The sequence below is a fragment of the Anopheles aquasalis genome, chromosome 2, assembly GCF_943734665.1.
Source record: "Anopheles aquasalis chromosome 2, idAnoAquaMG_Q_19, whole genome shotgun sequence".
NCBI classification, from domain to species: Eukaryota; Metazoa; Arthropoda; class Insecta; order Diptera; family Culicidae; genus Anopheles; species Anopheles aquasalis.
The window spans coordinates 13,450,001-13,463,621 of NC_064877.1; the positions used below are offsets into that span (position 1 = coordinate 13,450,001).

General features: G+C 51.7%; 1 protein-coding gene across 5 annotated transcripts in view; it reads right to left on the reverse strand.

Annotated features, from left to right (window-relative positions):
* The window catches only part of LOC126571248 (mucin-5AC), a 286,563-nt gene that overhangs the window by 182 nt on the left and 272,760 nt on the right, over window positions 1-13,621 (reverse strand). For 4 of the 5 annotated variants that reach the window (XM_050229605.1, XM_050229604.1, XM_050229603.1 and 1 more), the window contains 6 exons: window positions 6,355-7,655; window positions 2,074-4,099; window positions 1,139-1,473; window positions 762-1,065; window positions 303-700; window positions 31-214 (listed from right to left, as the gene is read on the reverse strand). In XM_050229605.1, coding sequence (XP_050085562.1) covers window positions 31-214; window positions 303-700; window positions 762-1,065; window positions 1,139-1,473; window positions 2,074-4,099; window positions 6,355-7,433 — 4,326 coding nt within the window. In that variant the 5' untranslated portion in view covers window positions 7,434-7,655. The remainder of the gene's footprint in view (window positions 1-30; window positions 215-302; window positions 701-761; window positions 1,066-1,138; window positions 1,474-2,073; window positions 4,100-6,354; window positions 7,656-13,621) is intronic. The other variant, XM_050229607.1, reaches the window with a different exon arrangement.

Consider the following 13,621-nt stretch of genomic DNA (forward strand, 5'->3'; position numbering starts at 1 on the left):
TGGCTGGTGATTGACGCCACTAATCCGTACCCTGTAGACCAGTTCATACTGCTCCCTAGTTCGTACGGCGCTCGCGCGTCCTCGTCGGACGTAGTACACGATTTGAGGAACATCCACCGTCCGTGGGGGAATCTCCAAAAGGCGTAGTGCGACATCGCATGCCACCAACGTTCCGGTACGTCCAGTTCCAGGAGAACAGTGTACTGTCATTGGTCTACGGAGGAGAAATAGGTAAGAAACATTGTTAGTGTTAACATTGTGGCCAGTAAACATAGTAGCAGTTGCAAGCAGTTCCTAGTTACCCCTGAGTTCGCTGCAGTGATTTGTGCTTATCCATCGTGCCCCCGTTGCTCACGATACTGGCCGGTTCCTTGGTTGTCGTTCCATTGTTGTTACTGCTGCTATTATTGTTGTTATTGTGCGTATTTTCAGTTCCATTCGCCGTCGCGGGCTCCGACGGGGCCGTTTCGTTCTCCTCAACGATCGTCGCAAACTCGGCCAACTCCGAGGGCGATAGCTTCAGGTAGGAGCGTGCCTCCAGCAGCATACCGATGATGGACGACTCGTCGATCGGAACGCCGGTATCGGGCCACTGATACCAGAAGTGCATAATCTCACGCAGATTGTTCGATGGAACGTGGCGCATGTGCACGGTCGAGATTGTGTACTTTTCCTTATTTTCACGATTTTTCAACGTTAGCTGCAGAAGGGGACCAACGATTAGAAGATGATCACGCTACTGATCACTACTGTGGACTCACCTGGAAATCACCAAAGGTGCGGCTGTTGTCCAGCACGACCGACGGTGGCAGATACTCGGCACACTTTTCCACTCCATTCTCACTCAGATCGGTCGCCATAATGATCACCTTCGAGTTCTGCTCCCAGATCATGCGCCAAAAGTCGTTGATCGTGTTCTCCATCGGTGCCTGGCAGGCGATGTAGTAGTTGGCCGAGTCCTTTGGCCCTTTCACAAAGTTGGCGTTAATGTACTCCGTCTTCTCATCCTCGTTCAGACGCTTCAGATGTACCCGTGTCTCCGGTAGTGGAACAACATTGGCGTACCTGGAATAGCAAAAGCATCGACATGATTAACCTAAGAACCCCTCGCTGCCATCCACACTATTCCATTACGTACCGATTTTTGTCCTCACAACCTTCCGGTACCTCATCGGCCCGTGCCGTCACGTTCGGAATCTCCTTGAACTCATCATAGATGGCTGTCTTATTCTGGATAATGTTTGCCAGTTCGGCCACCGTCAGCGGGTTGGTTTTAAAGTTGGGATCCTCAAACGCCGAATTACCGTACGATCGCTTGGACATGCGCGCGGTATTGCCCTTGCGCCGCACGCTATTGTACACGGACACGTTGTCCAGGCTGTATGCGTCCAGCCCAACGGGGCGACAGCGCTGGCCGTACGATACCTGATTCTGGCGCTTACGGAACACGATCTGCAATGGCGGATAGTACATCTAGATCAGCGCAAGCGTGCACCTGTCTGCCCACGGGTCGGCAGGGTTAGGAACCAGTATTTACACTATGTGCACTCGTTCATACGGTCTCACAGGGCACTCCAAAAGGGATAGAGAGATAACAATCAAAACGGACCAACTCCTGGAGAGATCGTTAATTTTGGAAACCAATGTCAGTGGTTTCGTGTATCTCTGTACAGTTGAATTGGATGTAGGAATGTTAAAAAGGGTACAAAAGGATAATCTGTGCTTTGATATCATCCCATGCCAAAATTGAAACAGGACGTTTGGATATAGGTCACGATAGTATCTTACAAGAATTAAGGTTAGATTGGATAGTATAGTGGATGTGACTCGTCTTAGTATGTTCATTGTGAGTTCATCATTAAAATCTTTATATAAACCTGTACCTTTGAGTATAATATTGTATAGACCGCTGCCAAACTCCAAAAGAAAAACACACTCCAAAAAAGAAAAGGAAACATTCCATCAAACAAACACTCATTCTCTCGAGACTCATTCATACAATTCTGCGTTAATGCAGAGCGGTTAACGGTTCCGGATTTAAACAAAAAAAAACCAAAGACACTCTGTACTTACAAAGGCAGCAATCAACAGCAGCACTACGATCACGCTAACGATGCTTGCGACAACGGCCACGACAACACTGTTGTCCTCCTCCGTTGCCGGTTCACCCTGCGACTGCTCAGTCGATCCTTCGACGGTTTGTTTGGGCGCCGCACTTGTACTAGCACCTGCATCCGCACCGGCCGGTACACCGGAAGCATTCGACGGATTCGCCAGCTCGATATAATCTTCCTCCGTGATTGATTCCTCTTCCGAAAGTTCCGTCGTGGTCATTGACCGATCGATCGTACGCCGGGTAGTGTACGCTTCCGCCGAAACACTGGCCGATTCCGGCGATGCCGCGTTCGGAGTTGTCGATGGAGCTAGCGTTGTGCTCGGTGCTGCCGTTGTCGTGGTGGTGACCGTATCATAAACGCGCTTTTCATCGACCACAATCGGTACCTTACCACCGTCTAGGACGATATCTTCCGTGGTCGGTTGCTGTGGCGGTTCAGAGCGTTCCGTGGTGAATCCTGTTCGCCCCAGGGGGCCTTCTCCGGCCGACGAATCATCCAGCTCTACATTGTTCGTGAGCGTAGCACTGGACAGCGTGGACTGGGTGGTGGTGGTGACACTAGAAAGCACCGTGGCCGTAGCCATTCGCTCCTCAGTTCGGTTCAACAGATTAAGGTTCACTTCCGTCGAATCCGTGGAGTCCTGATCGAATGGTTTCGGTTCCACGATCGGTTCCTCACTTCCCGTTGTAGTACTGGCCACCGTGGGTGGTGTAGTGGGCGTGATTGTCGTTTCTCTCATCGGCACCTCGGTTGTGGTGAACGAGGAATAGTCCTGGGTCGTGGTAACGGAACGACGTGGTGGCATCGTTGTTGGAATTCTTGCAATGATCGTCGTCAATAGGGTCGCCGTGGTTGTCTGCTCTACACGGCGTAGTATCGGCGCGACCGGTGAGTAAGTTGTCACGGGCATATCCTCCATGAAGATGCCACCAACGGTACTCGTTTCGATGCGTGGACTAACGGTAGTGGTGGCCTCGGATGTCATGCGAAGCTTTGGAACTTCACTTTCATCCACCATTTCGCTCACTTCGTAGGTACGTCTGGTAGTGGTCGCCACAATGTTACCACCGGCCACTTCATTCGCTAGCGTCGTGCTCGTAGAACGATCCTCAAATTTGAAATCTTCCATCTCTTGCTCCCTCTCCTGGCCTGGCCGTTCGGTAGATGGAGCGAACGTAGTGTCCACAACGTTCGATTCCACCACATCGCTTCCTCCGGATCCTTCCGCTTCAGAAGGCTCAGTGACGGCGGCCGTAAGTCGATTCTCTTCACTCAGGATATCGGCCACACCCTCGACGTTCGGTACCTTGTTGGCATACGTTCGCCGATCCTTACCGTCGTTCGTCGGCACTGTTTCCACCTCATCCGTCCCCACCGTCGAACGGATGAAGGAACTGTTGTCAGCAAAGTCGGCTTGCTGCATAATGACCGCCCAATCCATCAGCTGTTTCAGCGTATTGTTCGCCACCAGATTGTCCGTCGTGTCATCTGTCGTCCGCTCGGCCACCGGCACCGTCTCAGCCGTCGATTCATCGGCAGCACCCGGTTGCTTTCGGTCCACCATCCGCATACCGGCCAGTGCCCAGGCCGCTCCATTCGGCAGATTAATGTCGTTATCCTCGGTCGTCTCCTCGTTGAACTGATCGAGGAATTTACCCTTCTTACCGCGCGGTACTGCCGTACCATCCGTGGTCTGATTGCGGATCACCTCATTGTTCGAGACGGCGAGCTCGTAGCTGTTCGTTTCAATCTCCGCCTGTTCCCGTGACTGCGAGATGTTCCGTTCGACGGTTTCATTCGCACGGATTCTATCGAGTACGACCTCCTCCCCGTTAGCTGATGGTTGGCTGGTGGTCGTTATCGGTGAATCCGTACTCTGCTCTGCCGCTTCTTCTGCCGTTTCAGCTGCGAATCCTCCAGCGCTCGTATCGTTATCGTCCAGCGTGATTCCACCTTGCGAGTAGTTCGATGGTGATGTGTATCTGTTTAGGGGGGGGGGACGTAAACGAGAAGAAGGTCAGTCTTATTATCGTTCATTTTTATGAATATTCTCCTTTTCGAGGATATGGACCGCGCGGATTAATCAATCATTCACTCGCGCGAAGCCAAGTGCACTTCACTCGATCGAAATGGTGGTGCGATCAATCACAGTGGGGAAATGGGGTCGTCTTGAAGTGTTTCTGTATGTTACTGACTCGACTCGACTCGAATGTCTTTTTTATGATTATCTACCCGTAATGATATGATGGAGGGCAGCAAATTGAGGTGCCCTTTTGTGCGTTCATCTAATCATACAGTGCTGCCACGATCGAAAGCGCATTCCACGCGTTGTCCAACACTTCTACAACATCGAAAACGATGTACTACATTGGTTCCTTCCTTCCTTTTACTCCACTTAATAGATTCAAAACTAGATCATGGAACGACCGGCCCGAAAAAGTAACAGGATCCAACAAATTAAATCATTTCCACGCCCGAAGCGGTACCATATGGTCTAATGATGATTAAATTTAAAACAAAAGAAAAATTGGAGACCCCCCCCCCCTCCCCTGAAATCAGCGGCACTACCTCGTATCAGTGAAGTGAAATCGCCGGGTTCGGACGAATATCGAATAACTGAGCAGTGGAAAAAAGTGCACACACCCCGCGTGCACCTCCCACCTCTCACGGGCACGGAATCAAGGTCAGCCCGAAATCAGGTGGCACGCTTTTTCAATTTAACGATCCAACGAGTAGGATGAGGAAAATACACTTGGCGGTGGTGGAAAAACATACATACACACGCCCCGAAAGAAACTCCACAAAGTGAGAAAGGGGGGAAAAGAACGTCCGAAATGGCGCACGCCACAAACTACAGCATGGATACGTGGCCAAGCGTGTGCCTCAAAAGCCTACGCGCGTCGATCGATTGATCGAACTGAAGAAGCGAAAGGAAAACAAAGGGCGTCTAGGCGCGCGTGAGCCAGGATTTAAGGCTTCACTCTATCGCTATTGTTATTTTGTTTCATTTCATTTCGTGACCACACCACCGTACCAAAGGCTACAATCTGTGCCAGCACTAATGGTTCCGCCCGAAGCGCACAAAAAATAAAGGAATGGCTGAAGCTGCGCTTCTTCGACAGACAATGTGGTAGTAGCAAACAAAAAAGGGAAAAAGAGGAGAGCAAAGAGAAGCTGACCATCTGACTGGTTGCTGGTGGTGGTGTACGTTAGATTGTGCTAAATTTTATCATAATTTCTATTCAATCATCCTCCTTCTGTTGTGTTTTGGAAGGATGGATACCAAAGATCCCAGTGACGCACCATCACTAGGTAGTTTCCAAAGGTAGAAGCTCAAACAAAAAAAACGCAAATCCAGGCCTTTCAATGCAGAGTACGAGGAAACCCGAGAGAGGGAGGAAAATTGGGGAGCACGCAACTCGCGTGAAGGTGTGGTGCTCAGAAGGGGGATGAAAATTGCCCCGAAAATCAGGTGTGATTGAGAAATTGTGCGGCGAGAAGGCCAGCCCGATCGACCGACCTGACGATCAACAATTAGCGATCGATTGAAAAGCACTCAAACGAAGACGCGCCTCCATTCGCCTCAGGTGAGTGAGCGCGCTCCGCTGATCACCGACATCACCGACTCCAGAGCAGCAAACGAATGATTGCTTGCTGGCTCCAAAAAGTGCCAGAAACCTTTTTTTTTTTTTTGGTTGTCTGCCTCCCCACCTGGTTTTTCACGTACACAGGCCTCTCTTCTGACCATCGTGTTGATCGAGGAAAACGAGGCCGCCGCGTACAGTGGCGCACTGTGGCGCAGCAGCACGCGAAAGCAGCGATCGAGCTCGAAGGGGGTTCGTTGTTGCCGATATTGGATTTCGATAGGAAATGAAATTAGACGATCATTGTTGTGTGCTTGCGAGCGTGATCGAGTGAGAGAGAGATCGTGTATGTGTGTATGCTAGTGTGTTCTCCCCCCCCCCCCCCCCTGGTCCCGCTGGTCAGACTCCTCATCATCATTAATCTGACAGCACAGCGCTGCAGAAATAACGGTCCATGTGGATGGTGGCGCGGCGTTTAAGACGAATTGCAGAGCATAGCGTCCGTGGCTTTCGCCACCAGCAGCCACCGCACCCCATAACGAGGCCATCTCGCATCCCGTGCTCGCGATAGAGCCATCTGCCGCCGGTGCGTGCAGTGCGGTGGTCATTAGGGAGCCGCGCACTTGCCCTTGCGTATTGTCCACTGAACTTACCGACTCAGATCGAACTGCTGCTCGATTTCTGATGCCCGCGAACCACCGTCGGAGCTGGCGGATTGACCGTCGGCCGCAACAGGTTTCACTGTTTCCACTTCCATGTCCAACTCATCCCCGGGAACGGCCGTCGTTGTGGCAAGGGCATCGTCGTCTTCCATCGCGCCATCGCGCAGTGATGCGACCTCATCAACCCGGGAAGGGCCTGGTTGTGGTGTGGTCACGGCAGCTTCTTCTTCTCCCTCTTCTTGGCGTGTCTGCTGTTCCACGGATGCGGCCGTCGTTTCGTCCATCCGTTGCTGTAGCATCTGTGCGCTCGATGTTGCTGCTGCGCCAGATGTTTGCAATTCCGCCGATGAGCTTCTGCTTCCCGTTTCACTGGACGAGGCCGAGGTGCTGGAGTTGGTCGAGGTGGTAATTTCGTTAATTGCGACTGGCTCGACCGTGGTTGGCGTGGCTTCCGTCGAATCGTCGTCCTCCGAGAGCTGACTGTCGGACGCACTGGCTTCGATCAGTGATGCCGAACCCAGGGATTCCAGTGAACCGGAGGCAGACGAGATTGCTGAACTGCTGGCACTAGCATCCTCTGAATTTGATGCACGCTCTCGTGCATCCTCGTTGGAAGGCTCTGGTACCGTTGTAGTGACCGGAGACTGATTTTCGTCATCCTCATCGCGAGCAGAATCCTTGGTCTGCTCCATAGTCTCCGCTGCGGACGATGTCAGCTCACTGTCACCGCCAGTGGAGTCATTGGATACACTGGCGGCAGAATCCGCACCAGAGGATGAAGAAGAAGGACCCAAGGAGTCCGACTGTAGGCTTGCTTCCGATTCGCTCAGCTGCTCTTCGCCTACCATTGCCGGGAACTGTTCGAAGCGATCGTTTGGCCGTGGTGGTGTCGTCGCAACACGATCATCCACCAATGACGTTGCGTTGGGCGTCAGTTCTTCCGCTTGACGTCGTACTATCACACGCGCCTCAATCAGGGGCGTACTGGCGAGCAGACAGGCACACGCCGTTAGTGCAACGAGCGCCACTAGGGAGGGCGCCATTTTGCGATGAAGTTTTGTTTCTAACATTTTGGCTAAGTGGATTTGGGGGAGGGAGTGTGCACTCCGTTGAAGGTTTGCTAACGCTAATGCTGCTGCTGCTGCTGCTGCTGCTAGTGTCACTTCACTATTAAAAGTTCACTTTCCTTGCTGGCTGTTGCGGAAGAGTGCGCTTTAATCATTCTTCTCGAGTCCGCTAGTCAACGTTCAGGGGTACCATCATTTCGTAGTCGATTGGTTTGGGGCTCAAATCTGAAAATGACACAGAAAAAACACAAAATTAGTCCACAGTGATAAGTGTGTTGTAGTCTTATAAACTGAGACAACTTTCAAGATGACGACACCGCGCCATAACTAACGTAATCTCCCGTAAAGTGCGACAAAACGATCCCAGGGTTCAATGTCTCGTCGAGCGACGCTCCGATGAACCGATTTTCTCTTATGTTTTCAATTTCCATCTTTCATCACCATTACCATCACCCCCTCTCTTCCTCTCTATAGTCGTCAGAGGGAGGCGTCATCAATGTCGCGTAACATCGATCAACATCCGCCGCGTGCGAAAGTAAAATCCATCAAGCGACCGATCGGGCGAGCGAGCGAACGGTGAGCATGATTAGCTCATTGCGCATCACGCTACAGATGGAGTCATTGGAATCACTGGAAAGGTGGCACAGGACTGGTCGACGCCCTTTTTGCAATGCAATCAGCGACAATACTTTCACTGACACCCGGTGTGTCCGTAGATGACTCCCCAGTTGTTTCACTTTACCGGAGAGTAATATTACTTCCCCGGGACAAGTATTTCATATATGCGGCGACGCAAAACTGAGACAGACCTCTTCGGCCAGCAGCAGCTTGATGACATCGGTGTCAATGTTTTGTCAACTGGTTCCGCCAGACGCCGGTGCCTGTTTAGGCGCGTCCACGCGTGCCGTTGTTGTCTCGCCGGTGCATCACCTTCATCTGCATCCGAACGGTCGAGGGTGACTCGGCAGCTTCATTCATTGAACCGGATAAGTCTCCTGCAGGGGGTTGCTGTCTTATTGTGTCTCCCACGTGAGACACAGGCGTCGATGACGATGTAGCGAACCAAAATTCCTCAAAGTGTCTCGCAACAATCTCCAAAACCCAAATGACTCTCCACATATACTCCGCGGTGTACCTGGATAACAGGAGACCGAAATTTAATCCACTTCGGAAAGAGGCCTGCACCATGGCCTGCAGTCTTAGTCCAAAAGAAAAAACCATGAACCATGTTCGCTGCTGCTGCTACACGTTCCGCTCTCTAGCACTACCAGGTGGCCTAGTATGAAAATGATGACAAACGATGACTCAGGTGGTGTTTCAGGTGTTCCAGCGCATCGCTGGGAGCGAAATCTCTGCGCGGAAAATTACATACCCCCCCTTCTATTCTCCTCGACGCACCTCGAGAGCACGGTCATTAGCGATTCTGTTGTATTTTTTTTTTTAGAAAATTCCCCCCACGACGCGCTCGCGTAACGAGCCCAAATACCACCATCAGCGCGACGTTGCTCTCCAGATTGTGCCCCAGGTGTTGATTGTCATATTTTCGCGTGTGTCGCGCGATGAGCGACGAAGAAGAAGAGGGCGGCCACCAAATTTTGGCATCATTTTTGCATTCTTCGCGGTGCAACGGAGCGTGGCGCACTCACGCTGGCGCCTGCTACTTGTGATGTTCTGGCATTCCGAAAGCCTCGAGCCGCCCAGAAGAGAGGCCACCACCAGAGCGAAGTAGGCCACGTCAGTCAGCACACAATTAAGGCCTTGCATTAGGATCGGGCATCGAGGCAAGCGAGTCCGATGGATGATGTTTTGGAAGCTCCATATCCACCACAAACAACAACGGAACGAAAAAAAGAGTGAATCGTGAAAAAGTAACGATGAATGATCGGTGGATCGTTAACCGTGACGCTATGATGATGGTCCCCTGGTAATCTGGTAGCTGCAGCACCAGCAACAGCACCGACAACCGGAATGAGAGTGTCTAATCGTTGATGGACTCCTTTTTGGGCTAGGTGCTGCGTCTACGGGATGTATTATTACGCCGACGAACACGACAACGACGACGATGACGGCTTGATCTTGATCAGAACGGGATTCTTTGTGAGTGGAATCATCATTAACGGTGTGTGCCTTCCTTTTTTTGGACACTTTTTGTGAGAGGAAACTCATCTCCTCTCAGAGGTCTGACAGTAGTGTTTCTACTCCGCGCGTCTCCTAAGTGCGATCAAGCGATCGGCTTTTGATTGCCGACACCAAACCGATTAATGGGTGGCAAAGGTTTGATTGGAAATTACAAGACTCTGGCCACTCGGAAACACCGCACCACCTGCAGAGTGTGAAATTTCACTTAACACCGGATTTTCCGGAAAACTTCAAATGGAATCACCCTCAGTTCGTCCCCCCCCCCCCCTTCGAGGGGTCCCAAATGGTTGCAAATTAAATATCCATTTAAAAGCCCAAAACTGCTGAGTAAGTGGTCGCTGATCATTCGGTCGGTCGGAAGGAAATGTGGCGCTGGTAATGCTTTCGATTTTCGATTCTTCAAAGGGGAGGGCCCCCTCGAAAGGGCCGGCCACAATCGACAACCGGAGCAACTGGTGCTGCTGCTGCTGCTGCTGCTGGTGCCACCATTGGAGTGATTTCACCTCGCTCCAGGGAGTGCCAGCCGAGGGGAGGATCGAGAGCGATCGATTGCAGGATTGGTAATTCAATTCTCACCACGCTACCAATTTGCTGCCGAACGCGAACGGGCGACCGACACCTTCGGAGTTTCTCAATTTTGCCACCGCCCCCCGTGGCGCCAATCGGTGGCTTCGTGAGGCTAATGGTGTTTGCCTTTGGGCCAGTGGCCAATTCGACACCGAGATAGAGACACCGAGATGCCTTCAAACAATCGGCCAGAGGTGAAAATTCAATTTTGGAAAATTGGAAAACAACATGCTTTCGACATTCATCGCCGGCAATCGCCGCGAGCCGAATTCGTGACGTTAATGGCGGTGGCTCAAGGTTGGCAGAATTTTTGGGGCGATCGTGCCGATTGCGTGTAGCTTAGCATTAGGTCGATTCAAGAACATTAATGGGAGGGACCTCCCTGGTGTCTAAACGGTTGTAAACGATCAAGTTAATGTGCTCATAATGAGTAAGCATAAATCCGAGTCAGTATCGCGGCTTCGTTATAGAAAATCATCTGAGGACCTTAGACAGACCTCCAGTGAGAGAGAGAGAGAGGGAGAGAGGGCCAACGATTGATGAGTTTTCCGTTTCTACGAAGTTCAGTTCGAGGTCACTCCGTACATTTCCTTGAAGCGACAGCAAACAGATGACGAATCAAGTGTATCAAAATGTGGTGATCATCAGTGACTAGCCAAGTCCAGGAAGAGCACATGATTTAAGCTTCCGCGACTCACGTGCGACCAATCATCTGACCAACATTTATGCCTTTAAACCCCCCCCCCATTTTATGACACCTGACACTCGGAGGTGACCAATTGGGAGCACATCGTCCACCGCGTTTTATGTTACAACCACGCATTTAATGGCGACGGAGCTGGATCCAGTGACATCGGCCGCCAGCCTGGCCAAGTGTTCCGTTGCATCGCCTGCGGTACATCTAAATGCGGATCTAACGCGGATGCATCGCGAAACATTGACACACTTCCAACATCGGGCCACCGCATATCGGATCGTTTTTTTTTTCTGTCGTTCTCTACGCTCTCGAACGTCGAACATCAGCACGCTCGTTGGTTCTGGTACGTCAATCGCGTCGCGTCGCATCGCGTTCTACGCCTCCGGACTAACGGGAGCAACAAAACGCCCATTAGCAGCCTACGTCGATGATGTCGATGAAAAACAGATGTGCAGCCACCTCGAGGTGACTCAGTCTCAGCCTACTGCCTTAGGGGGCGTTTGGCAGTTTTTCGCATTCCACGTCCCCCTCCCCCCCCGGTTTGAGCCACGCCGCGACGTGTACCGTTTGCTTTGCTGGAGGCGTTCTGGTACGCATGGCGCGCGTTCTGATGCTCGGTTGGCTTGGGGTTTTGTGAGGAGAATGATTGACAAGAAGGCGCAATTTCTTTTGAGCCGGTGACATTGTCAGCGAGAGTTGCGCGGCGCAAGGATTGACGAACAAAACGGTTCTAGCTTGGAAGCTTGAACAAAGGCGCTTCACGCTTTGACGAAATGATTAATACCCTTCTACAGAGTGTGCCTTTGTGTCCGGCCGGAGAAGGTGTTCCTAATGGTGGCACTCTCTGCTCTGCCCAGTTATTGAAATGAAGACAATGGAAGAACAAATGTTTACTCAATACATATGGTTTATAGGCCAGAGACTTTCTGTTTCTCTGTTCCTTTCATTCAAATGTAACACTCTTCACTGGCCTATACTTAAAGCGGGTCAGCATAAAACGGTCATTGAGTCATACGGAATGCCCAATAACCCCACGAAAATGGTTTAGTGCTCCATTAACGATGTGTTGCTGGGCATAAAACACAAGCTCGTTGGTCACGGACGATAGGAAATCAATTTCAAAACATGAAAAGCCATAAACATTGGGCCCAGCATGCGCTGCACCGGTTTCACCGATGCGCCTCCATTGGGCCAAACAGTTACCCTTGAACTTTCGAAGCAGTACCACTGCCACTCGGCTCCAAACCGCACGTCCTGCAAATGGGAGTGAATGGAGCAAAACCACGCCACCGGGCTGTACATCCGTGGCATGCAAATGAAGGCGATACGGAACGGACGGACGGACCGATGGGTTGCGGACAGCGGACCTTCAACTTCTTCACTGCCATCGAACGGAAACGGTATCGTAGATCAGGCGAGATCCGGTTTTCGTACCGCCTCTCGGTCGTCACTCGGAGACACCTCTCATATTGTCTTATCGCGTGTACGATTTATGCGCTCGCTCGCTGCGTCTCTTGCGGTGCCGCGTTGTGTAGCGGCGTTCGACAGCTGATCACCTCGGTGCAGGTCATTAACTGGTTCGTAGTTCCGTTCCGTTCCCCTCTCTCCCTCTCTGTCTGTTTGTCTCTAAGAGCAGCAAAAAAAACACACACTGGGTAAACCCAAACCGGGTGGACGACATCACAAACATCACCTCTCACTGTCGCGACGTCAACGAACGCTCGGGCGGCTACTAACCGACGCAATGCACCTTCGGTGACATTGACATTGAAGGGGTACGGCCGCCGGACCAGATCGATCGATGAATGAACAAACCAGGTGCATAAAAGCACCCCCAAAAGGACCTTAACATCTGTGTCTACTCCCAAGGGGGGGGCGCCTTCGAAATGTCGATCGTTTCAAGTCGCTCTCGACCGCAAACTCACCGCTGAATGGCACAGACCAGCGTCTGTGGCGGCCGCCAGTTGGCCACATATGGTTCGGAAGCCAAAAAAAAGCACGACCGCGTGTTGATGACGTCCAAGCGGTGGACGTGTCACCCCTCACGAAACCTGACCACCGACCACACCGACCAGTGCCAGTGAAAGTGGCTCAATTATTAATAATTCACAACAGTAAACAGAGTACGGTGTGTCGTTGTTGCTGTCGCGAAAGAGAAAGGACTCCCGGGACACAGTGAGCTAACTGGCTCGCCAAGATCGATACCGGGCCACGTGAACCGGAGTTGGGACCGGGGTAGGGAGCGAAAGTGTCGCAATGTTATGTTTTCATGCTGCTGCCATGCTTTGGCCAGCATTTTCGCGTCTCCATTTTCCATCAAAGTCAACAAGGGAGGCGACTCCGGCTGGTGGGTTGGTGGAATGTGGACATCCTCTACCAATACCCCGCAGAGCCGCATACACCGCCATCCGCCGCCGAACACGCAAGCACCCCGCTGTTCTGTTTAGTCGATAGTTGGCGTGGAATTGAATTGTGAATTCGCTCGATCGCCTCTTCTATGTTGCGCTCGAGTATGTCGCCATGGAAATGACCTTCAAATGTCAACCAGCAAGAGGCAGCGCAGGCAAACGTTGGGTTGGTTGGTTGGTTGGTTGGTTGGGTGACGAATCATGAATCAAAACTGCAAAAGGAAGACCCCTTCTCGTTACCGTGGGATCGGCAGGGCGTTGAAAGGAAGAGTTGCAACGAGAGTTGTTGTTTTGCAAAAATATATGAAGCAATGCAGCAAGACAGGGGAGTCAGGGGAGCAGGCATGAGAATGCTAACGGTGAACTGCACCCACACGCGG